This window comes from Vidua chalybeata, chromosome 8 (genome assembly GCF_026979565.1).
Source record: "Vidua chalybeata isolate OUT-0048 chromosome 8, bVidCha1 merged haplotype, whole genome shotgun sequence".
Classification (NCBI taxonomy): domain Eukaryota; kingdom Metazoa; phylum Chordata; class Aves; order Passeriformes; family Viduidae; genus Vidua; species Vidua chalybeata.
Window position 1 is genome coordinate 15543861 of NC_071537.1, and position 27140 is coordinate 15571000.

At 37.4% G+C, this 27140-nt stretch overlaps 1 protein-coding gene across 1 annotated transcript; it reads left to right on the plus strand.

Moving 5' to 3' along the window:
- The first annotated feature begins 5032 nt into the window (after positions 1-5032).
- LOC128791702 (uncharacterized) lies at positions 5033-26942 on the plus strand. Its single transcript, XM_053949537.1, has 12 exons — positions 5033-5093; positions 5930-6006; positions 11770-11845; positions 15282-15413; positions 16267-16390; positions 18766-18826; positions 18929-18975; positions 19417-19492; positions 20359-20460; positions 21012-21923; positions 22763-22873; positions 24010-26942. The coding sequence occupies exons 2-12, from the start codon at positions 5978-5980 to the stop codon at positions 24320-24322; spliced, it is 1983 nt and encodes a 660-aa protein (XP_053805512.1). The 5' UTR covers positions 5033-5093; positions 5930-5977; the 3' UTR covers positions 24323-26942.
- Positions 26943-27140: the final 198 nt, after the last annotated feature.

The following is a 27140-nucleotide window of genomic DNA, read 5'->3' on the forward strand; positions in this document are numbered from 1 at the left end:
ATAATGTAGGCAATTTTTAGAACACATTTCAAATTCTGACAGGTTATCTGGTTTAACATTTTAGCTATTTAAAAAAATCAACTAGGAAGCACTAAGAAACCCTAACCCAACTTACAAACAGCTCCCACAGATCTGAACATGAAATTCTAACAGATGAGAATGCTGATATAAACTTAAAAATATACAATTCATTACCACCTGCATCAAGCAGAATTTATCAGCTGTGAAACAGGAGCTACAGGAAAGCACTTCCTTCATCAGGTGCCCGTGATAAAGCATGCATGAGTTTGCCTGACATCAGAGCATGTAGTTTCTTCTTCATCTAGAAAGAAAGGTGTATCTAAATCAAAATTTGCTGACAGAATAGAAAAAGCCATTCAATAAGATTGTGTGTGTGTGTGTATATATATATTTAATATATTTGAAAAGTCACCCTCTCTGCCCCTCCAAATAAAGTGAAACTTCCACTTGCTTTTAATGGACCATAGAAACTACGTGGCTTTCCAACAAAATTTACACTTTGCTGCCTCACAGCCATAGCAACTCACCTGAATTCTGACATCTGAATTGCTGATAAGTTTGTATTTCCCTGAAGGAGGATGCTTTCTTGAATTTACAGTTAATGGAGGAGAAAAAATGAATTCTCTAAAACCTTCAGAAAACATGCTCCACAAACAAATACTTGACAAAACAGTTAGAGGTCAATATTGACGGTCTGTCAGATCAGAGTTCAAAGAGGATTCTTTTTGGTGAGGAAATATCATATTCCTTGGTGTCTCCTTTCAGGATAAGGACATGGTGTTCAGAACCCAGCCCAAACTTCATCTGTTTTTTTTTTTTTTTTTTTGAGCTGTCACTTACTGTAGCTGTAACAGAACTTATACAGAAAGGGTACAGTCAGGGAACATGGGCACTTCTAGTACAAAGCATGCTACTTTCACTTCAAATCATTTTACAAACTGTAAAAAAAAAAAAAAAAGTAAACTGGCTCACCTTGACTGGTGTAATTTTAAAACTACCTGAGCACCTCACAACCTTCCCTGTGGCTGTCCCAGTAACACTTCATCAGTTAATGAAGTGCCACTCAGCCATTTCAGTACAGAAGAGCAAAAAGATGCACCTATAAAAACATTAGCTGCTTTTATTCAGGCATTAGTCATTTGACATCTAAATTACTTTCAAAGTGACTATGAAGAACAGTTATACTTTGTAGACATACCCCCCATTTTTTAAGTAACAATGACTTTTTAATGGCTACAAATGCAAATTTTCATAACTGAGTCATGAAGAGATCTGCACCATTACGTATGAGTACCTCCTTCCAGCAGCAGATTTTTCTCAGCAATTATTTTAGATCATTTTCAGGTAAGTGGGAAGAAAAGTACTCAAATTTCAGATTGTTAAAAATAATGAGCTGTGGATTCCCTGATCCTGGAAGCGTTCAAGGCCAGGTTTGATGGGGCTCTGAATAACGTGATCTAGTGGAAGGTGTCCCTGTCCATGCAGGGGCTTTGGAACTACATGATCTTTAAGGTCCCTTCAAACCCAAACCATTCTATGACTCTGTGATTGTATGATTCAGACTTACTACTGGTTTCACAAAAAGTGCTTCTGTGTGATAACAATTTATCAATCTGTAGGCAGTTATATTAAGGTCTAATTTTTATCCAAATTTTTATACGTTTAATATATGATTACTGATACTATACATGATAATTCTTCCTGAACTATTATCTGATACTAACACATTAGTAGTCTTAAAAGATATTTAATTAAATTTATCAACTAGGTTTGTAATTTAAGTGATTTTTAAAGTAAGATTTACATCAGCTGAATAATCATATTCTGTCATTCAGTCATTGATACAATCTCTTATGTTTTCAGTTCATGAGGGTTAATGTCAACCCTCCTACAAGCAATAGTATTTCTCTGAACCTTATTATATTAGGACCATGCAAAGCAGAGATATGCACAGTGCAAGTAAATTAGATAACTGTATTTTAGGATTAAGATCAATTTGGTACCCAAATGCTAAGTATCTGATGAATATCTGATATTGATCACATAGCACTTTAAAAACTAACTAAGGAAGACAGTGATGTGCTGAAGACATGCTTACAATTTAAAAATATTTTTATAAAATACTTGTAGAATTTCCAGTTTATTTGTGTTCCAGCATGTGGTTTACAATCCACAGGATCGAATCTACAGAGAAGAAAGAAGGGGAAGAGATTTAGTAAGAAAACAGAAACAAATCACCAAAAGATGAATGAAGAATGTCTGAGCAGAGGGGAAGAAAGTCAATTGGAAATTGCAGAAGACTGAATTTAGTACTGGTCCCAGCTTTCAGGTAGGATACCTGGCAGGCAGATGTCCCTAACCTGACCTGGGTAAAAAAGGCACAGTTGCTGTAGCAGGCACTGTCATCCTGGACTTGCTCCAAGAGCAGGGGGTTGTGAAGAGAGGTTGTTTGTGAACGTACACTTGGAGAAACTTAAATGGGGTCACAGGCAGCTCCAGCAGGACCAGGACATCAGGTTGTCTTAGAAAATTCCAGAAACTTCCTCCAACTACTAACACTATACAAGCGAGCAATCATTTGTATACTTATTTTCTTCTCATAATATGTTTAATAATATAAGCAAATACATATACAAGTTTCCTTGCTAATCTCAGTAAAATAAATACTTATATGTCCTAAGGAAGACTTGTTCTACCAGATGCTCCATTCAGAGTGGTACCATTAAGTCTAGATCAAGGTACAGAACTGTCACTCTAAATGCACATCATGTATGCTAGACCAGATTTTCCAGTTAACAGCAGTGCCATTTGTTTTATGACACAGTGTAAACAGCACAGAGGCTGCAAAAAAAAAAAGTAATGGGTCAGATTACAGGTCTGTCTAGGCACTATTCAGTCTCCAATAAAGACAATACAATGCATCTGCAGAACAAGTAAACGATACTTTCTTTAAGTACTCTTTCAACTTTAGGTAGTCTCTATTTTGCATATTGCTGTACCGACATTGTTCAGGTAGGGGCAAAGTTGAGGCTGAGGTGATGGGGATGGCCGAGACAGCAGCACGTGTTCCTCATTTAGGGCAGAGAAAGTATGGGAGCATCCCTCCTCAGCAGTAAGACCTCACACATCATCTGCAGTTACTACTGCTGCTGCTGAGAGAATGAGAAACGTCTACCTTAAACCATGGGAAATGCCACCAGGTTCAATGGGACTATTCAATATAAGCACGTAAAAATAAAATAAATACATTCCTAACTGACTTGTTAAGTTTTGCTGCACAATAGCAGGAAAATATGTAAATAAGTATTTTTATTGTACTACCTTCCTGCAGGTTCTGATTTACAAGCCATTCTATTTGTCGTCTACCAACATCCTCAGTGTCTCCAGCAAGCTATGGAAAACAAATCAGGACAAACATCCACTAGAGCACAAACGCCATATATTTTTTTCCCTACACGCTAACTGCTTGACCAGCGGCTGTCCCGTTTCCGTAGGCGCGGTTTTAGGCGCGGTTTTAGGCGCGGTTCTGAGGCGCTCTAAGGCTGGGCCCCTCCGCCGCGCCAGGCCGAACGCGCGGCGCTCCCTCCCCCACGGCCGCGCCCGGCGCGGAGCCCGCGGCACCGGCGCCCCCTGGCGGCGGCGGGCAAAGGCAATGAAATGCATCTGCATCGCTGCCGGCTGTTACTGCGCTCCTTCCAAAGTCAGAGCAAAGCGATTCCCGTGAAATGCCGTAAAGAACCTACCACAGTCAAACCAGTATTTGGCACTTATTGCATCACAAGTATTGGGCAGTGTCACACTGTACTGCTGAACAGAGAAAACAGATGTTGTTCAGTGGGCTGTTTTAACTTTTTCCTGAAAGTCAAGGTCACTTTTCCAAGACCGTTGGTTTACAGGCACGGCTCAGCCACGATTACTTCATCTTCCTTCAATCTAATATAATCAAACTGCCTACAAGCATCCCTCAAAAATGCACAAATATTTGTTTGTAACAAGTCAAAGCCAAATCACTTGATGCAAGTTTTCCCTTTTCAAAAAGGACTCCGCTCTCAGCTACAGAAATTCAAACCCACACATTCAAAAACAAGAGCTATTACTGATCTATACCAGCATTATTATTAACAAAATGTCTCTTGTCCTTTTCAATTTCTATTGATATCCCAAAGACTCAGATTAAAATGAACTTCAATGAATGATTCAATTAAAAATATAAGTGCTGATGTTTAGTAATTCTGCAGGGAATAAAAATAGTTAAATACTAAAAGAAATATGCAAAAACGAAGAGGTATGATCTGTTTGTTTGTACTGAGCACCAAGAGGACTCATCCAATATGGAATGCATCGCAAGCAGTATATGGAAAGGGGATCTGTAAGTTCCACACATGAGGCACCTCAAAATTGCTGCCCCAAAACACTTACTCAAGACTGAAGGAAGTCTTTGAGGAAAAAAGATACCACAGAGCAAAGAAAAACGTAGTCAAAAAAAAGATATTCATAGACTATTTATTGTACTTGCTCCATGAGCCGTGTTAAAGGATACCGTATCAAGCAGAAATAAAAACGTATTAACAAACAAATTCTGACGACCAACATAACAACAGCTATTTCACTGTAAATCATGGTTTAACTTTTCAGAACGTGCTTCTAGTACTGACAACCATCCCGGCCACCTCCCGCTGCCACCAACTCAGAGCGGTGTGCAGGAGTACACGGCAGTAATAAATTTCAAGAACTTTTAAAACCAAAATAAATTGGCTAAAGCGAGACAGGTGATTAGCTCGTTTCTAAACCGACATCACTCGCACATCCTTGACTGCTGGTCTATTTCGAACCACGCAGCCGGAGATGAAGCCCGTTCCAGCATTCCCGAGGCTGCGGCGCTCCCGGGCCCGGCCCGGCCCCGCCCCGCGCACGCGCGGAGCCGCCGCCGCCCCTCGCCCCATTGGCCGCGCTCCCCGCGCCCCGCGCCCCTGCCCGCCCCGCCGCCGCCGCGCAGGCGCAGTCGCGGCCCTTTCGGGAAGGTTCTGTGTCGCGCCAGCCTTTCCTTCCTCCGCCAGGGAAATCCTGTCCGGGTACGGGCCGCCCGCAGCCCCGCTCCTCTCCGCCCCGCCCCGCCGCCGCACGGGCTTTTCCCTGTCACCGTCTGCAGCCCGCGCCCTTCCCCTCACAGCCCGCCCGCCTCCCTCCACAGCCGCCTGCCCGCCCCCCGTAGCAGGGCCGCGACCTTCCCCCGCCCCGGTCTCTTGTTTGTCCCTGCCCCGAGCTCAGCCGCTGTCGAGCCCTGGGCCGGCCGCGCATCAGGTCCTGCCCCGGGGACGTGCGGCTGTGAGGGGCAGCCCCATCAGCCTCATCCGTGGAGCGGGGCCATGGGGGCCGCTCCCCTCGCCCCCCCCAGCCCGGGCCCCCCAAGGTTGGCGGGCGCCCGGCGTCCGGCGGGATCGGAGCCGTCTAGGTTAGGGGGGAGCAGGTGATGGTTCTTCCATTGCTGAGGTGCCGGCCTCGCCTCTTGCAGCTGCTTGGAGGTTCTTCTCGTTGAGACGGGTTCTAACTGGGAGCGCAAGGGTGGAATAGACGGCTCCGAGCAGCAGGAGTGGGACAGAAGGGACTGCCAGGAAGATCTTCGTGCCTGCAGCGCTGCTGCCAGAGTTACAGAGAAACCTGCCGCCTCTCCTCTCTCTTTCTTGTGATCACCTGGAGAGGAGAGGTGAGTTGTCTTTCTCTCTTGTCGTGCTGTAGCAGTGGAGAAATAGGATAGCTTGCAGAGGTGCAGAACTTGTTCAGGACGGCTTCAAGCCCCAGCTGGCTGCTTGGTTTGTTTTATTTGAGACGCAGCCCTATGCAAAGGCCCACTGATGGAGAAAGAGATTAGCACCGTGTTAACCGCGCGGTTCTCTCTCCTTTGCTGCAGTGCCCACTTTCACCGCTGCCTCCTGCTCTGCCTGCTCCTGCTTTCAGCATGGTAAAGAAGAATACTATCCCTGATGGGTAAGTATCCCTCACACTAAGCAAGAGGCAGGAGCGGGCATCCCACAGAGAGGGGCACTGACTGCCCCAGGCGCTTTCTTGCCTCAAGCATCTTCACCACCTACAGACAGGTTAAGGTAGGTATCTTCTCCAAGACAGGAACAGCCCAGCCATTCATTCCCCAGGTGAGTATAATGCTCCAACCTGTCTGTGAACAATTCTCCTTCATTGGCCACACACGGTTCCTTCTTCCTAATCTTTTGACCCTCAAGTGTATGTGTACAGGGGAAATGGGAGAGTAATCCATGCTTTTGACTAGGAATGGCAGAAGAGTTAAGATGGGAGCAAGTGGTTGCATGCACAAGATCAAAGAATGTTTTTGTGAATTCAGATCCCGAAACATCCCGTGGCTTTGTTTCTAACAAGAGGACAACAGTAATGTTGTATCAGCAAAAATAATCCCAAATTATTCCAAATGCTCTATACAGGCCTTGTGATGACTTGATTGGGAGTGCATATGTGGACCACAGAATGATGTCATTTAAAACAGATACAGTTCTATTCTTCAGCTCTAATAAAGCACAACAAAAGAAGTTCAAGTTAAGAGTTTTAACCCATGTGTTCTTGATTACATCAATACAAACTTTTTGGATAGGAGGGTATGCCGAGATATAAAGGCACTCTCTAATGGGGCAACAACTTGCCCCGTTTATACATTACTTGAGGAAAGAATTACATTATGCTGGTTTCAGGGGGAGTGTTAAGTAGATTTATTAAGAGCATTCTTAGGAGGAGCAATAAGATACAAAAAACATGCGCTCCTTTAATTTTTGTTGGTCCAAAACCCAGTAAATAGAAACAAAAGATGAACAGAATTTTAAAAATAAAGAAGCTGAAGTGTTTTTCATGGCTGAAACTCAGGGATTAAAATTAGAATAAACTTTTAAAAAAAGCTGTTTGAACATGTCTTTCTCTGAAAATTTCTATGAAATTTTAGTTACCTGTTGGATAAAAGTGAGCTAAAGTAGGTTAGTTTTTTAAGCAGTGATTCAGAAATTGGAAAGCAATTAATTGTCCTTGTTTCCTTCATCCTTGGAAATTGCTACTAAAACTTTGAGAATAATTTCTCCATTCTTATCCTCCCCCCTCACATTTGAACTAGAGAAGGTTTCAGGTTACACAGATTTCTTAAGTATGGAAGAATCAGTGGACTGTACTTTTGACTTGTACAATTGGAAAATAATACCTTTCAGGGAGAGAAACAGCTACTGTCAAGTATTTGATTATCAAGTTAGTATTACCTTCTGACAAAGTCCCTGATACTGAAGTGCTTTCAACTTCTCCACATAGTTTTTATACTGCCAAGAAATAAAGCTAGACATCTTTAACAGGGGTTAAACAGTAAAGAAGTTGAAGGGGGTTGCCAGGGGTAACGGGTTTGGCAGTAAAGAAGTTGAAGGCTTTGCCAGCCCCTCAGTCTCCTGCAGCAGGGTATGGATGTCACCCTTGTTCTAGCACAGCATGTTGTTCTTCACTGTCAGTTCAGTAAGCCAGGAAGACATAGAAGTGAACCCTGGAAGGGACTTAAGGAAACGAATTTGAGTCTAGATGATCCTGCATATGCAATTTACTGGTCCCACAAATAGGTGTTGGCAGAAGTGAGATTGTGGTACCCTGGAGCATTAGGACAAGTGCAGACTGTGGGAGCACAACCTCAATCTCTGTGCTGTAATAGCAATACTCTTAACTCTTTTGGTTTAATGGTACTGCAAGAGATAAGGAAAATATACTACATACTTGTGTCTTTTATCTTCCTGTTAGTGCCTCAATTGTTAACACTTCTAATCCAAATTTCATGATGCTAATTCAAGCAATACAATAAATTGGGGGTTTCAGTTAAGGTAGTAAGTAGGAATAGTGCAACTAAACAAGAAATGGTGAACCTTTTTTTAGGACAAGGGGTAATGACTTTAAAGTTGAAGAGGTCTACATCAGATGTAAGGAAGAAATTTTTCACTATAAGGATGGTGATGCACAGGAATGGGTTGCCCAGAGAAATTCTGTGTGCCCTTCCTTGTAAGTGTTTTCACTAAAACACTAGAAGTGTTTTCAAGGCTGGTTGGATGGGTCTTTGAGCAACGTGGTCTAGTGGAAGATGTCCCTTCCTGTTACAGGAGAGTTGGAAGTAGATGATGTTGAAGGCTTACTCTATCTAACCCAAACCATTCTATGATAAAGAAAATTATTTTTCTTTTTTACCAGTAATGTCGTGGAGTAGAGCTATGGTGTAGTGTCCATTGCAGTCTCAAACCTACAAAATAGTGCTGGTGAAGTAATTTTGCAGCAAAATGAGACCCCAGTGTAAAAGAGGGGTTCAAGTGACCCCTTGCACTGCAGTTTCCACATGGAGTCGAGTTCTGGTTCTTCAGTGTCTGAAATGGTTTCAGTAGTTGTACACTATGATGTTTTAGTGGAGAATCAGACAGTCCAAGCTGTGTAACAAGTAATAAAATACTATGATGTTTTTACAAATTTATATGCATCTGTGCTTCAGCATCCAAAATCCTGCTGTGTGTATAATTACATGAACTCCAGTTCAGTTCTGAAGAGCATCTGCAGAAATGTCACCTTCTGGCAAGTTTCCCTTGAATATAAAAAATACGGAGTGGGGTTTTTTTGTTGGAAGGGCAAAGCTGAATTATCTTCGCCTATGCACTATAAACATGCTTCTTTAACTGAATTTTTCCTGTCCAAACTTAAAGCATCAGCATTTTCATTTAGACAGGAATATTAAATACTGTGGCATAATGGATTGTGCATGTTCAACAGTGAGTGGGAGAGAAGGATGATACTCTACTTGTAAAAGTGTTTCCTACCATCAATTTTGAATCTGGTGTCTATAGAGGTATGGAAGTCACTTGGACAATCAGGCTGCATTTATATCATGCAGTATCAGTAGCCAAAAAAAAAAAGGAAAAGAAGTTCCAAGTAGTATTTTTTAAATGGTCTTGCTAGAGGTGACAGTAATTGTTAATGCAAATCTTACTATGAATCAGTTCTAAACCAGAAAATTTTACTGGAAGTTAAAGCTTCTATATGACCTTAACAATGTTAATGTTAAAATAAATTATGAAAAAAACCACCCATTTGTTCCACAGCTGACTCTATTAAAACTTTAAAACCAAAGCAGATAAAATGTGCAGCTGAATGTAATCCAGAATCAGTTTCTTCATGTCCAGCCTGGTTTTCACTCAAGCTTCTGTAGCTCTTAGTCACTGGTACAGGGATGATGATGGTGCCAAGTCCTGTGATAAGACCTCTGACTTCTGCCTTTCTTCCTTGCACTCACGTTCAAGCAGGATAAAAATCACGTGTCACAAGTCTCATTTATACTTGCTAAAGTGCTTAGTTAAGTCTTTGCTCCTCTAATTCCTGTTTATGTGACCACCTGCAGCTCATCTTTGATCATTCTGCCTTTATCTATACTTATTCTGTAGTTTGACTTTCTTTAGTCCAGGCCACTTTTAATTCCCAGCCATGTTCCTTTGTTGAGAACAGAACAAATGTAAATTTATTTCCTTAGCTAATCTTTGGTTAATTTCAATCTGCTGGTTTTATTTTTAGTTCTGCAGCAGTGTGCTGAAATTTCCTTTTAAAATACCATTTTAAAGATAACATGGAACACATAGCCTGTATATTTTTGATGAAAAGTGCCTTCTGCTGATTTTCTACCATAGAGCTGTCAGCAGCTTTTGAGTTTCTTGCTGATTGTGCAGATTTTCTGGGAGGATTTAAATGGCTTTAAATACAAGAGAATAAAACCCCAAGTTTATTAAGGTCTGACAACAAATTGGATAATCCTGGGGTATTGTTCTGTAAATCCCCTAATATGAAAAAAAGTTCAGAATTTTTACAAAGCCTTTTTTACATTGTGAATTAAAGAAAATTTTAAAGCCCTTTTTTGATACTTCCTTTTTGATTTCTAAATGCTCCTATCTATAATAATTATGGTTTTTTCCCACTCATAGATTTCCAAGAGAAAGCAGGTTAAAACAGCCCTGAATTTCTGATCTGAATTGATTAATGTACAATTTACATCTCTTAAATAGGAGTAAATGGAACATAGTCTCAGATTTTTGTTTTCATACTTCACAGCAAGCATAAAGCTGCCAGACTGCTGAGTTTACAAACTTGAAAATTCACTTAAGAAGACTTATCCTGCAAAAAAATTTAGAATTTAGTCGAAGGTTTTATTTGAAACAGCTTTTGATTATCTCATCTCTAGCTTGCCCTTACTCTTTCTCTCCTTGTATGTCTTCTACAGACCAGCTGTTTGCAATAGCCTTCCTAATGATGAGTTGCTATTAATCCGTTGTTTCTGCATTTGTTGTCCATTAAACTAAGCACCTGTATGTCTGCACTGTGAGCCTTGATCTGTTCTTTGCCTCATGATGAAGATTACAGAGAGAAGTTAGTGCTAAAGACACAGCTGTAGAGATTCTCCTGTGACTGGTTAATACCAAATACACTTTGGTCACCCTGCTTTGTGTTCCCTTTGTTACTTCCAAGCATCTCTGAATGGTGACCTTGTTGTTTATATACTATGACAAATATAATTATAGATATTTAATTGATACTTTTTCCAGCCAACTTCCAGTTTTTTTAATGGTCTGATATGGGAATTGTGAACAAAGCAAAGTACTCAGTGGTTAGACTATTTTAAAATTAAATATTTGGTTTATTTCATTAAATGGTGTAGTTTTATGAACATTAGAAAGGAATCTAGAAGCTGTTGGATGCTTCCTTCAAAGGGAGAGGTTAATTTAAGTATTAATTCAGAAAATTGCAAGGGAATGGACACCAGTGTTAAAGAATCTAGTGGAAATGTTTTGTGTTTTAATAGTTGAGGTATTAGCCAAAAATGCAAAAACCTGTGTAGATTTTAAGTCATCCAGCTGCACCTTGTTAGGTTATAGAGATAATTTGCACTTGCAGAAGAAAAAGAAATAATAGTTCTAAGTTTAGTAAGTTACCTCTTTGAAGGTAAATTGATCTGCTGATTAACTTGATTTCCTCTTCAGATAATGCTTTTTGTCCTTTTTTAGAAATTGAAATCTCTGAAATATTATATTCTGAGAGCTTTTTCAGCACAATGTAGAACTTGTGCATACCAGGTCTGTGGTTTTGGAATTACAGGTGTTTTGAGTGTTGTAACAAATCTTATTGGTGATTTGTGGTAGGTTTTGGTGTGATGGAATATCCTCTGTATTTTTCGAAATGGTGAGAGAAAGTTGAATGAAGAGTGTTTCTTTGAAAAAGAAGCATATTACAAAGGAAACATTTTTGGAAAATACAGATGATTTGTATTGTTAATGAAAGTAAACTTTGCATTTCGTTGTCAATTAAATGATTGATGTGTGCCTGTGGCAACTTTTTTAAGGTGTTTGATTCAGTCAGGTGGAAAAATGTCCATCAACTACAACAATACATTTTTACCTGTTGAACCTTGCACATCTGATTTGCTTTATATTGGTGCTACTTGTTTGTAAATATTATCCTGCCATTTTGAGGAGAGGAATTTCTTGGAATTTGAAGAAGAAGGAAAAAGACTCTTTTCAAGTGTCCTGGTGATACTTTGAAACTGGTTCATGGAATAATTGCAAATTTGGGGACCTAATTATACTTTATGATAACAGCAATTTTTATGTGCTTTGTGCAGCAGGTGTGTTCTGTTGAATCATGCAACTTGAAAAAATATAAAAATTAATATTTCTTTCCTTGCAGATGGCGGAGTTTGACACCTGTTGGACAGCCCATACCAGGAACGAGATTTATTGCATTCAAAGTACCTTTAAAAGGGGTATGTATAAAAGTAACTGCAAATTGGCTGTATTAGATAAACTGCAAAAGTAATAAAGAATAGCATGACTATACATGCAAATTTAAAGAAAGTTTTTTAAAAAGTAATTTATTCATATTTGAGCCTTTCAACCGTCTGGCTTTTTAAAATAACATTCTATATTTTTTCTTATTTTTCTTTATTTCTTTTATCTTTTAAAAATAATCCAGCTTTTAAATCAATCAGCATACTTCATTTGATCACTATTAAGTGGCCTAAATTCATAATCTTATTTAATATCTTTTCATGGCTGTTTTAGGAAAATCATATGGAAGAGCTTATGATATGAATAACAGTCTAGGCAATGTAAGCCAAAGTATAATTTTATGGAAATTAAGCACTCATTGAAGGATACCAGCCACTGCAGAACTTGTAAAATTATAGATCCATAGTGGCAATTTCATAAGTGAAAAGCTTCAGTAATCTGGTGGAATGTATTATAGCTAAAAAAGACGTCTTCATAGATTTCTATTTTACTAATTAATTAATTTTAAAAGTACTTTTATTAGTATTTCCTTTAGAGTCTTGCTAACATGAAGTGCCATCCTAAGCTATTAAAAACGCTGAGTTAAATCTTTAAGTTCTTTGTTTCGAAAATATGTGGAGGTTGTCATGTTGAGGCTGTTCAATTCTTTAGTGCCTAGGTGTTTTTGGAGGCATAGGGCAAATTAGTGTTAATTTATACATTAGTATAAATTATTATACTAATAATTAGTATACACTAATATAACACTAATAATTAGTGTTATATTGTCCTAGAAGGGCAAATAGGACAAGTGCTGCATAAATTGACTTCTACAGGTCCTTGCTTTAGATACAGAGAAAATAAAAGTTTCTAAGCACTTATAAAGAAACTACAGTGGTCTGACATAACCATAGCAGTTAAAGGGAAATGTTCTGTCTAAGCTTTTATCTTTAGATTGCTCTCTAGTATTCATACACAAAAATTTTGATTCTTTGGGTATATTACTATCCATTATGTTTTCAGTCACCATTCAGTTCAGTTTTATTAAGAATAGTCAAAGTGAAAAGCAGGATTTGCTTCCTGCAGCTGTTTTTACAGCTTTAGGATGATGGTTTGGTTCCTTGGACACCAAGGATGTCATACTTAGCATGTTCTCCAAGATGTGGATGGATTGTACAGCAGTCATGTGATTTTCCACCAAGACTGCCAGTCAACAAATCAAGCTGTGAATATAAAATCCAGTAAGTTATAATTGGCTTCTTTGCTCTTGTCACAAGGACCACTCCACATCAGCATGTTACTCATTTCCTGTCCCACTGATCTCACTGGGCCATAGATCTCTGTTCTGGGAAACTGTCTTGGCCAGACATAAAGTCTGGTACCCAAGGATGCAAAATCTGTAACATTTCTGTCCCTTCAGTTTGTTGAGTCTCAACTATGCAAGACAGAGAAATGACAAGTCTGCCAGAGACTGTGTGCTTGAAGGTCATGGAGTCTGTGGCAGAATACACATAAAATTTGTAACTGGCTAGCCTGTGAGGTCTTTGCAGAGGTGGTCAGTAAATCTGTCTGAAAATGCTGAAGACCCAATTGGTTATAGTTTGTCAAAGTCCTATTATTTATAAAATTGGTGGAACAGACCTCTTAAATATGCAGCAGATTGCTTCTTTGCTGTGCATTAGGAACTTGATTGGTGATTTCTCCTAAAGGGAGACAACATAGTTTCAGTATTTGAAGATACAGGGTTGTTGTCCTAAAAGATGTGCTGTTAGTAAAGATCATGTGTTTACTTGGAAGGATTTTCTGTCTTTCCTTTCACATCACCATTATAATGCTAACAGTAACATTGTAGTGTAGTAAGAATTGGGCAAGTTCTTTCCCATGCCATTAGGAGGATTTTTAGAATTGGTTCAGATTTCTCGTGTTCTCAAAGCCCTATTAAACACCTAAACTACTGAATACTCAGCAGGAGTTTTTCAGAAAATTCCAGCAAGCCTTTCAAAACATAGTGTTTCATAACACGTACCTTCTCAACACGTCTACTCAATCAGTATGTTTGGAGATACCTTATTTTTGTAAGTTACATTCCTCCTCAGTTTCTGTTGTGTCGTATAGTAAAATTTCTTTAATATTCTGCCATAGACCTTGTGCAGATTCACCTTTGTCACCTCAAAGTTGTTAAGTTCAGTTCCAGATTGTACTAAGAGTCACTGCTGAGTAGCAGTGACATAACAGACTCATGTTCATTTTGTTGAAATTTCTACAACATCCTCTTTTTTCAGCAATGCACTGGTGTCTGAAATGCATAGGACTGAATATTGCATCCTTTCTATCCTCCTCCTTTCAGCTCAAGCTTCCTAATCACATACCAGCTTTGATACGACTGCCCTGCTGTTTATTCTTTATTTCAGTTTCCTGTCTCTGTTTCCAGACTCAAGACAAGTGCTTGCTAGCATTTTACATTAGAATCTGTACAGTCAAAACAAGGAATGGTTAGTTACCCTATAGCATCTGTGGTTCTAAGAAGTATGTGGTCTGTGGCTGCCTTCTTTTCCAATAGTTCTGAGTCCAGTCTGCTTGAATTTCTTCTTGACAAAAGAACTGACAGGTGGTTGAGTCTGCTGCATCTTTTGCCACTGTCTTTATTGGTTCTGGCTGAGCCTGTGTCAAAAGGCTCTCACTATGGACAAGTAGTGCACTGTTCAGAGAAAATCCAGTCTTGAGTATATGATACATTTTCATACCTAAAGTGAAGAACACATTTCAAAAACCACAGCTACAATAGGGTGAGTAAACATTTTTCTCACTGTTTGTCAAATGAAATTAATTATTCATTATCCACCAACACACAGCTTTCTTAGTCACGATATTTAGTCTTATTTAATATTCCCCAGTGCTAAATGATATGCAAGTACACTCTGTCAAGAGATAAAGGAGGGATAAAAATGTCTGTACAACATTTGTGGGAAGAAGGTTAAACCTTTAGAAATGAAGTCTTGTATCACAATTTCTTATGTTTTATGTGAAATACACTTCAAGTTTTGAGTTACTGTGCAGGACAAAATTTGTTTGGGGGAAGTAGATTGTAGTGTTTGCTTTTTAGTGTGTTTAGTTACATAAAAATCAATATATACATGCTGAATTTTTCAGAATTTTTGTGTCTATCAAGTTAGAGCTAATTTTAATGTTTGTTAACACTGTACAAGCAGAAATGCTCACATTGTCGTGCATTTTCATCTAAATAGGAATACATAAATTTGTGCTTTCTTTTTGGTTCCTCTTACCTATATAATATATGGATGTGGTTCTGATAATTAAACACTCTCTTTTAAATATTGATTTTTCCTAGTACTAATTAAAACAGCTCAATATTACAAATGTCTTATTATTAGAATGTAAAAATAAAATATTTATTTTTCATTTTCTTTGTAGGCAATTAACCAGAGGCTTACCCCAACCCAGAAATTTACACCAAAAGACTTAATTGCTGCAATGAAAGCCCTAAATGTGGAGCTTGGATTAATTATCGATTTAACATACACCACACGATACTATGAAGTTAAGGTAAAACAAGCATGATCAAAATGTACAAATAGTTACTCCAACTTTTGTTTTAAAGTGATTACACATTTTCTTACCTTGAATTGGAATAGACAAGCTATCTAGACTACTTTCATGTCTCCAATAGGAAATAAATGTTTTATCACAGAGGAAATAGCTCATTCTCCCAGCTGGTTGCATTTATGGCTTATTAGTATTATGGTTACTCAGTAGTGGATGAAGACTTGAGTGCCAGGCACTGCACAAAAAGTGCAGAAGACTTATATCCTGTGTCCTGAAGATATTCTCATTTATTCCTAAGTGATTCTTTTTACTCATCCTCAGTGGAATCCACTTAAGAAGGTGTACATTTTTAAACTACTTTATCAATTAAAAATTTCTCCCTGGATGGTTCAAACAACTGTGATTAATCAGCCTCCTGTTGAAAAGGAGAATAAATGACAGTTATATCAGAATGCAAATCTTTGTATGCACCTGGGCTCTAGGCATTGAGGGAGTGAATTTGTGAGTATGTACATGATTGTGGGTAGGAGGGACAAATACTACTACTCATTGTAAAATGGGTTAGAATGGAATGACAAGAAACTGCTCCCTTAGTTAATGTGCAGCCTTTTTAGCAGGGATAAATAAATCTTATGTGGGAACTGTTCCAAGTCTGAGACAGTCTTTATTGTAGAAATGTTACTGGTAGTTTCTGAGAGTGTATCTCTATACAATTGTGTCAAGCTTGTTTTCAGTTTCTATTCAGGATTTGAACAACTTGGTTACATTGTCATTATGTTAGATACTGCTTAAGGTTTCCCATTGTTGCAAGACTTCAGTATTTTTTACCATTGCTGTTTTCTTTCTTTGTTAGGATTTACCTAAAAGTGTGCAGTATAAGAAACTTTATACTGTTGGACTGGAAGTCCCTGATAATGCTACTATCCTACAGTTCAAAAAGTGGGTCAGAAAATTCCTTTGGGAAAATGCAGGAAATGGTAAATATCAGCATCCTATGCTGTAAAAAAAAAAAAAACAAAAACCTCACCAAAATTTTATTTCAGTAGTAACTGTGTCATTTACTAATTTCAATATTCAATAACATTTATGACACCAGGGATCTCTCTCGGGCTTTCTGCAGCACTTTCCACTTTATTATCATGATAAGATCCATTATGTAAACCACTACATATCTTTTTTTTTCAATCAAAACATGTTGTTTTCAAAAATGACTGGTAACTTAAATGCCCTTCCTAATAGTGTTACATTTGTGTTACGTGTCAAAGTAACTGCAGCAAGGCCTTCTGTGTGACCCAAATTGTTTACCATCAGCTGAGTGTTGCAGCTGCCAGCCCTTGATGGATGTTTTAAATAGCACTGGGTCTCTGATGGCACTGGGCACTGATATGTGTGGGTAGCTTCAGTCCATTTAGTCTGATGTAGTGTTCTTTTGACTTAGGAGTCCATTATTGCCCTCAGATCTGAACAGTTCTTGAAAATCTGATTACAGACCCAGTGTCAGTGTTTCCACAGTGTGGCTGTGCTGCTACTTCAGTGTCTGTGCAACAGGACACTTCTTGCTGAGATTGGATAAGGTGCTTTTTGTGAAAATAATTTAGTGTGTATTTTGCCACAGTGTGTTTGTGGCTTTAAACTTCCCACTTCCTTTGGTAGTGATTCTTTATAGGCAGATTTTACCCGTTTGTTTATCCAGTAATGGTGGACCATTCTTTCAGGCCTTTCTGTGATAATTGCTGTGGTTCCTTTGGCATTCTCTTTGAGAAAGTAGATATATTAACTGCCCAAGTGCATACAGTTTTTACTGCAAAGCATAACCAGGGTCTTCCTGTTGGTGATCAGCTTTTGTGAAAAAGTTCTGACCTAAGTTTCAGATCTGAGAGCCTGAATTAGAACTAGTGGGATGATGAAAAAGTACAAGAAAAAGCCTTTGTCAGGAAGTTAGAAACTTGCTCAGGAAGTTAGTTTGTAGTTCTTCCTTTGCTCTTCTTTGGCTTAAGGAAATTACCTGGTAATTACTAGTTTTCTTTTGGTTTGGATCTAGTACTTTTTTCTGTGACAAAGAATAGTGTGTATCTGAATCTGATCTTGAGAGAATCTATTCTTGATTTGTTACTGCATGTTGACCTGCAGTCACAGCTTGTAAGGGCATTTTGGCAGCTTGAGAGACTTGAGAGAACTTTCCTCCGTGTAATTTGGCCTCTTTTAGATAATCCATAAAATATCTCAGAATTCTTTCTACAAATACTGTTTAAGAAGGTGGGTCTTTTTTAGTGTTTGAGTTCTTAGGACATCAACTTGTAATGAAATTCTGTAGCAATTTGACTGTCACGATCTGTGGCAAACACTTATATTTTGTCTCAGTTATATTTTATGTCATTTAAAAGTTTTATCAGTGTCCTGTTTCAAAGACCATCTGTCAGTACAGCCTCTGCCAAAACTTTGTTCTTCAGATGATCATCATTTTTCTTCAAAAATCTAGCTTAAAACTTACTCAGTTATACATTTATTCTTATACCAGTGTTGCCCTTTAAGTATTGTTGTTCTCTGTCCCCACTATTACATTCAGTATCTCAGAATTGATTTTACAGGCTAAGACAAGCTTCCTTCTTTTATGGCCAACACAATATATATATTTTTTTCTGTGTATATATATATTTATATATATTTCTGTATATATATACAGACTATATATATATTGAACTTGTTTGTTTTTCATTACATTTCAATATGGATATAAATAGTCTGGATGGGGTTTTACCAGTGCTTTGCATGACTGTATTAGGGTTTCCATGTTTCTATTGGAAGTCTCTTATTTGAAACACCCTAGCAATAGTAGGTTATTCTGCTTTTTAGCCTTTGGCCGATTATTGTAATCTTTTTTTAAAAGATTTCTGTTTAGATTTCTGGTCCTTTTTTCCTCCATGTATTATACTCTTAAGCATTTCATACTTTCAGGTGCATTATGTGTAAGTTAAGTTCCTCAGTTCTACTTGCTTGTTGAGATTTGCTTTCAAACCCATATTTCATTTTTTTTTCTGTTACTGCAGTGGCTGAGGTTAGGTGCTTTACCTGCCATCACTCTTTAATTTCTTCTACATTCTGCAGAGTCAATCTCAGCCATCACAGGTTTGGAAGTAGTGAGCTAACAGCTGCTAGAGATCCAGCATGGAGAGGACATGTGTCTTGTCTGGATGTGTCTCTTGTTTTACAGGCATGACAGTAGAATTTGTAAATAGAAAGCATTAATTATCATTACTTTGCTAGAAAAGCAGAGATTTTTTTTGTATTATTGTGCTAGCTTTCTATTAATTTCACTTTCTGGACTATTAAAGACTCTTTCCTTTTTTGATAGAGAAACTCATTGGCGTGCACTGTACTAATGGAATTAATAGAACTGGCTATCTTATATGTAGGTAAGGCTGTATGAAAGCAGAAATTATTCTTCACAAAATATAGCATCTTTATATTACTCTCTGTTCCCTTTGGGACAATAACATAGTCATATTTTTCTTCAGGTATCTTATAGATGTTGAAGGCTGGGATCCAGAGGCAGCAATTCAGGGTAGGTATATATTTTGAACTGAGGCACATGTCAGGTTGTACTTCACAATTACTAAAAACTCACAAATACAACAATTATATTTTAGTATCTTTTCAGTAATTTCATGTGCTGGCTTATATAGAAGATTTTATAGCTGACTGTTGATTCTATTCCAGGCAGGACTTGAGCAATAGCAAACTGACAGCATAGGAGGAGTATGTTTTAGCTGCTTATTTTTTTTATTTTTACTTGAAAGAGTTTTTCATTCATAGTTTGCTACCACTACTAGTTTCAGGAGTCTTTTTAAAAAATGCTGCAATGATGCCAGCTTGCTGAAATATTTAATGCCAAGTTAGAATTGTTTCAAATTCAGCATCTCATGGGGAACAGAAACTTACCTTTCATATTTTTGTGGCTCAGTTTGACCACATTCATTAGACTGTATTTTTTTCTTTTCTTTAGCTTTTGGTGATGCCAGAGGTCACCGCATGGATGGCCTTGTGTATCTCAGAGATCTCAGGACACAGCCGATGCGAAGGTAAACAAAAGCTTTTAGTTGTATGCTTAAGATCTTCCAGTATGTCTCCTGGCATTTTTTAAAAGTTCATTTCCAGTCCTAAGCCAAAATTAATTCCCTCTTAAACCTCTAATATGAAACTACACATAGATGTAAAACGTATGTGTAGTTATTTGTGTATTCTCAGATGAATAACATGAAGTGCACTGTACTTAGTTAATCTTTTCAATGTATATGGCTCAAAAGATCGTTTTTAATCTGACAGCTACTACTGAACATTGTTGGGCTTTTATCATACTGTGAGAAGTGTATTGAGTCTGTATTCTCTCAGAAACTGAAAGGAGCCACTGCAAAGATGTCTTCATAAGCTCTGTGGTCTGTCTGCTGTTGTTGGCACTGTAGAACAAGATATTAAAAAAATAGTAGAACCGTTTTAAGAATAAAAAATACAGGAAAGTGGAACAATGTTCTTGTCCCCTCTGTTCATAGTTGTATTTCTGATGTTTAAAAAGTTTATGCTTATCATCTTCTCCTAAGAACAGCCAACCTTTCCGTCTTCCAAAGGTATTTGTGCCAATGATGCCTTGTAGCAGTAAATGGATTTTAAAATTAACACCGGAGTGATTTGTTTATTTTTAGATTAATTGAAGGTCCTTTGTTTTGCTCTTATCGTTGTTTCATAGTCTGTGCAGGATTAAGTTGGAGTCATGTCAGATTTTTTTAAAATAAATTTACAAGATTAGCATTTTCTGAGTTGTCTGTAAGTTTTACTTAACATAAAATTTCTGTCATTCAGAAGTGAAGAATTTTATGGGAGTGGGTTTTTTTGTCAGTAGTATGCTTTAAAAAAGGAAGCTTATGTGAGATTTTTGTTTTCCCTCTCTTAGTAACCTTGGAATGGATGTATGGGATGCAGATGAAGATATTATCCCACCACCACATGCAATGGAAGGATCTGTAGAGCGGTTCCCAAATGAAGATTTTCAGGGGTAATAGGCTGAAAAATGAATTCAAAACAAAAAAAAAACAACCAACCAAAAAAAAAACCAAACAAAAAAAGCACAAGGGAAAAGAATTGTTTCTTATTGAAAATACCATAGATACTCAAAAGAGATTTTATTAATATAGCCTACTCATGTAAAATGTATTTACAGAATTTGACAAAACAGCAACAAGATACGGGTAAAAAAGGGATTGTATGCTATTAGAAGTCTGTAAGTAGTTAGTTCACTTAGGAAAATTCAGTTTTACTTTGCCTGTCCTTCTTCATTGTTCTGCAATTATCTGCAGTTATTTTTAATTAATTTTGAATCACTGGTTTTGCCTGTTTAACAAGTATTGTAGAATTACAATTGAAGGTTTGTCACAGCTTCTGCTTTAACACTGAAGGTTTTATAATGTTACATACAGTTTGGATTATTAATAATTTTGATACCTTCATATTTGCAATGTCTTTCATGTAAATTCTTGGTTAAAAAGGAATTGGTTTTATGAATGACTTGAAGCACTTTTAAGTATGATACTCAATACTTCTCAACAGGTCTGGGAAAAGGTTAAGAATTTATGATGACCACTCTCAAAATGATTTGCAAGGACAGATGCAGTTGCGAGATTTTGACTTCATTAATAAGGGGCCTGGACAAAGACGAAAATCATTTCATGACCATCAAAATCAGGATGAATTAAGAGCATCAGTGCAGATGAGAAATTGGGACTACAACAGGGGACCAGAACAAAGAGCCTTTACCGATCACCAGTTTTATGATGATTATCAAGAAGACACACAGCTGAACGACCTAGAGTTCAGTAGCAAGAGACATGGACAGAGTTTGAGACCTTTTCATGGACGCCAGTTTCATGATGATTTGCAAGCAGACAGACAGTCTTTTGACTTCAACAGAGGACGGGAACAGAGGCAGAGATCCTTTCCTGACCATGCATCTCCTAATGATTTGCAGGAAGACAGGCAGTCAAGGGATTTTGATTTCGGTGGAAGGGGCCATGACCAGAGGCGAAAACTGTTCTATGACCACCAATCTCATGATGAATTTCAGACTCAAATGCATTTTAAAGAATTGGAATCTGCCAGTAGAGGTCCTGGCCAAAGACTAAGATCCTTCCATGACTATGAGTCACACGATGGCTTGCAGACACAGGTGCAATTGGGAGATTTTGAATTTGTTAAGAGGGGTCGTGGGCAGAGGTTGAGACCTTATAATGATCACCAGCCTCGCAGTGACTTAAAAACAGAGATGCAAATGAAAGATTATAATCATAAAAGTCCTGGACAAAGGTGCAGACCTTTTCATGATGCTCAGCCTTATGATGGTTTACAGGAACAGACTCAGTCAAAAGATTTTGATTATGGTAATAAAGGGCATGGACAAAGGCCGAGACCTTTTCGTGATCATCCAGGTCACAATGACTTGGCACGTGAATGGTGTTCAGACAGGTAAAGCATCCTTGAGCTGTAAGATCAGAATTAGAGAATAAAAGTGTAAACCTCAGCAGTTTTAACTTAAAATTTAAGTTAAATATTTTTTTAAATAAATTTTTAAATCAATCATCCTTTTACTATATAAATAATCAGTTCATTAACTTTTCTTGTTTTGACTTACTTGATTTGCTTTGACTTTTGATGTAAGCTGGAATGTTGCAATGGGTTTGATGTAAGCTGGAATGTTGCAACGTCAAAAGCCAATGTTTCCTTAATTAGAAGGTTGTGCTTCTTTAAAATTTGTGTTTTCTTTGCCTTTTAGTCAGCTTGAAACAAAATTCTTGTCCCACTTTGTTTTGTACAGAAACTTATGCTTAAAAAGAAGCATAAAAAGAAGTCCTCTGGACAAAAGAGGATATGAAATTTTATTTATGCCCTCAGCCAAATACAGATAAACAGGAGCGCTACAAGGAAGTTTGATTTGTCTTTGTTTATTCCATGAGTTAATAATTTGTTAGAAATCTGCTTCAGAACTTGCATTATATTCTCGCAAATACATACATAATTTATTAGTAAACCTATTGGGTTCTGACATATTTCAAAATACTTTTAATATTGCAGAATGTATTTCAGATTTATTGGACTAGTTAAGTTTGATTTAATTTGTTCCATTGTACAAATAAAACAGAGGATGTTTATTACAGTGAAGTGTATGATTTTGAGGTATTAAATTAATACAGTTATTTTAATTTTTATTAAAATAAGTATTTTATTTCATTTGATGTGTATTTTTTTCCCAAATCTTACAACTGTTGGCAGTCTTCGTAACTTTAAATTCTTTTGGTTATTTGCAGAAGTCAGTCCTTTCCTTCCCATGAAAATGTGCCAGAACCTCATTTCTCCTCATCTCCTTCACTTCACAGAGATTACGGGTCTGATAATGATGACTTTAACAGAAATTACAGGTAAGTACCAGATATCATACGTTGTTTTCTTACTTACCTTTGTGGTTTTTCTACTCCCTCTGTTTCCCAGCTAAGAAATACAAATTAATTGCACAGTGTAAAAATCTGTCTTAATATTTTTGCTTAAATGCAGTTTAACCCATTGCATGTGAGCACTGAGCAAATAATGTGACCAATTTATGGTCCATTGATACTGAGTTTTGAGTGTTACCATTGTGTGAATCCCTGACATAATCACTGACATGACAAGCACAGTCCAAGCTAATGAACTACATAAATGAAGTATCAGTAAGCAAAAAAGCAAAGCACAGGTGCCATATTTAACTCCTAAGCACTGTGTACATCGAGCTATGGAGTTTTACGGTGCGGGATGGGCGGACACTGAACTGGGTTGCCCAGAGCCACTGTCCCACATCCTTTAAGAATGGACATAGCCCCTGTACAAACTCATCTAATGAGATTTAGTTTGAGTGACCCTAGCTACTTCTAGAGATCCTTTCTAGCATCTGTGGTTCAGTAAGGGAGAAGATTTTTAAATTGTAAAGATTGTTTTGAATTGGCTTTGTACACCACTTACTTTACCAAGTAAGGAAGGTATTTGAGAGTAAAGAGAATTGAAATGTGTATATGTATGTGTATATATACACACACACATGTGTATATGTATATATAGCATCTGCATTTTTAGATTGTTCCATATGTATTTTATAGGAGAGTGATTCTTCTCTTGCAGAAGATATTTTCCAAAGTATATTATTGCCTGTTGAGACTAAGTACTAGAGAGCTATTGTTACATATTGCACACAAAAATGAAAACATGGACTTAGGAAAAAAATGTCCCACAGGTAAAGATATCCTCAGGTAATTTTAATTGTAAATAGCACTTGTAACAAAACTTCGTTTAATAGAATTACTTATTGTAAAGAGCTGTAATTTTAATCACTAGAATTGGAAAATTAATACAAACAAATTTGCAATATCCATAGAGAAGATTTCAATTTCAGGGGGTAAAAACAAGAATGAGGGTTTGAATTGTTCTTTCAGTGTTAGACACAGTTAATTTTTAGTGGTGGCCATGAACAATAAACCAACTGGCTTATTTCTAAGAATTTCACTGTTCATATTTGTTCTTGCAGTAATCGACCACATTGTCCTGAAGACAATAGGAGAGTGCATCCCTCAGAGGAATTTAACAGAGGAAAAAACAGATTTGCACCATACTCTTCACGAACAATGCACCCATCTTCATCCATACACCAAGAAGATAGTTCAACAGACTATGAAAGAAAGCCTTTTCTGGGTGAAACTACCAGAAGTATGGAACAAAGTAAAAGATTACCAGTTGTAACAATTGATTACAATTATGGTCTACCACTAGACTGTGGACCTGTAGAGGATGAGAGATCCCATTATGATTTACCACCAAGAGACCACTACAACTGGAACTGAATAAAAAGGACAATGTTTGCTCAGCTTAGAATTGCTTTTACCCATTTCATTTTGTATGTGGACCAATTTTTTTAAAAGCAAATTAGTTAAATGAAAATGTCAGTAATGTCAGTAGTAAAGAACAGGTCTCCATTGTAAGATTAGCTTCTACTGATACTTGGTTCTTTAAATTTATTAGGCTGTATTTGTTAAGTGTCGTTGGAGACAATGTCTCTGTACACATGGAATTAAAACAGTCCTTCCTTTTAGTAAAATTGCAACCCTGAAACAAACAACCCCTTAAAACAAACAACTTTCTGAGTGATTGTGTTTGTTTTTTGTTTCATAGTTCTTTAAAATATATGTGATTTCCAGATGCATAATAAAACTTATCAGGTAATGCATAATAAATGCATAATAAAACACTATCAGGTAGACTAGCACTGAAATTATAGGGCAAATACTTAGAAATTAATGAAGCCATGTTATGTCCAATTCATCCTTTAATTTGAATACAGAACTTTGAACTACTGCTAAAAGTCATTGCAGCACCACAATTTACTTCCATATTATCTGTACCATCCAATGAACTGACCTAGTTGCATTCTTTTTCATAGCAGAATTTTTCCCAGATTGCTAAGAACATGTAAACAAGTGGAATTTGAATATTCTAAATGTCAGACTTGCTTTTCAGTAATTGGAATAGCTCATCCTGACTGTGTATTTTTTTTCCTGATCCCTTAGGTTATCTATGTTCAGAATAGTCCACTGCAGGTAAATTTCACCAGTTTCTCAGCAACAGATCCTAAGGAAGGTCGGCCATATGTGTCACCTTCACCGTCTCGACTGGCCAAGGGCACTGGTGCCTATGTACTTACACCTCCTTGTTTGTCAGTCACATCTGTCCTACTCCTCAGTTCTATTGTTCACTAGTTTCTTCTTACAGCAGAGCAATGTAATCAGAACAGAAAACGTACTTCTTCAGGTGAGCTCCTTTTAAGGGTCATGTATTGAACAGTCTCCTGAACTGCCTGTGGCTCTCACAAAGGTAGTGCAACAAACAGTAACTGAATTTTTGCCAGCAGCTGCACAGTAGCACCAACAGCTCCTACTATGGATAAGGAAATCATTCCACAGGATGGAAAAAAGTATTACTATAATACTTAGGTATTTAAATACCTACATTTTTCATTATTATTACATTTTAATGAAGTAATACTGAAAAGGCATCACAACAAATAAGGATAAAGGGAGATTATTATATTAAAATAAACAATTCAGTGCAAGCTACTTAAGCTTGTTAAGATACTGCCTTAAAAGCAAAGCTTTAAAGCATTAAGCAAGAGGGTGTAGGTATACATTAGAAAACTGGGGAAAAAAACATTTGTACCAAAACCCAGAAAGGTTTCTTTTGGCTTTTAGTGGCAGCATAAAACCCAGATTTCTGAATTCGTGGTTCTGTACTAATAAGAACTAGATTGGAGTATCTTGTAACTCTTGTTGTTTTGTATCACATGCAAACAATTCTCCTAGTCAAAGGACTCCGTGGATATAAATTCATACTGCAAATGCTTCATTGCCTGTGCAACTGGTAGAACAACTTTGCCTTTGTTCATTGTACAAAGTAAATAGTTTTCTCATTTTCACAGCAGCTTTGTATTTCCCATTAAATTGTATTTGCCATCAAATCTGATGGTGAGCTTCATTCATGTGGTCTCAGGAATGAAGCCTGTCTATATAAACTGGTTGTGGAACTGAATACTAAATGTTACGAAAAGGCATTTGTTCCTTTGCTTGCCTTTTTTTTTTTATTTTGTAAATTGAGCTGTAAGATGAGAATCTTTTATCTAGACTTCTTTATTTGGAAGTAAGAAAGATCTGCAACATGGGCTTCTATAGTGCTAGATCCTGTTAAAAAATCAACAAAAACCACCCTTCCTGGCATATTCCAGCAGGGACCCAAGAATTACAGATTGATATTACTTTATATAAAGCATAAAGTGAATAGAGAGCAGCAAACATTTGCCCTTTGTATTTTTGTTTTGGGGTTTGTTATTTAGGATTGCAGTGACCCTAGAGTCAATCCTTTTCTGCTTCAGACTGGAGAGCTGAAAAGCTGATGCACTGGAAAGCTCAGTGAAGAAGAAACATGGCATGAGAAGTTAGGATCAGCAGCAGCTCTTACCAGCCCTTGTCAGTTCCTGCAGGACCCTATGAGGGTTCAGGTGCAAAAAACCAGGTGGTGCAATTCTGTTATCTAACAAAAGAAACTTTCCTACCTGTGTTGAATGTCTCTCTCCAGGGAATATTGTTAAACATGATGCTTCCACAAATGGTTTTGAAAGGACTGTATGGAAATAGACATAATTTTATTTATTTATTTATTTATAATTTAGGATAAAGCTTTCCACCTTATTGTTCCTAATGAAATTATGCAGAACTAAGCACATAATACATTATGAACTCCAGCTGACATTTATCTCAAATTCCACAGTTGGTTCATCACTGTGTATTCACATCTGTACTATTTAATTGCTAATTAAATTCACATGGTAGAGAATGAAATGAGATGTTTCTTGTTTTTTTAAGGGAATATTGTATTACAGCAGCACTCATAAATAAAACACAATACTTTTATTTATTTCACAGTTGTATAAAAAGGTTATAAAATTTTGCTGGTCTCTTTTGTGTATGTTCTCAGCAAACATAGAACTAGCTGTTGTTGAATCAAAGAGCATAAAAAGCCAGACACTGTTGGTTTCCACTGCCCTGAGTGTGAGATTCTGAAGAAAAACACAAGAATATAGAAAATCCAGACTGAGCACAAAATTATTTAATG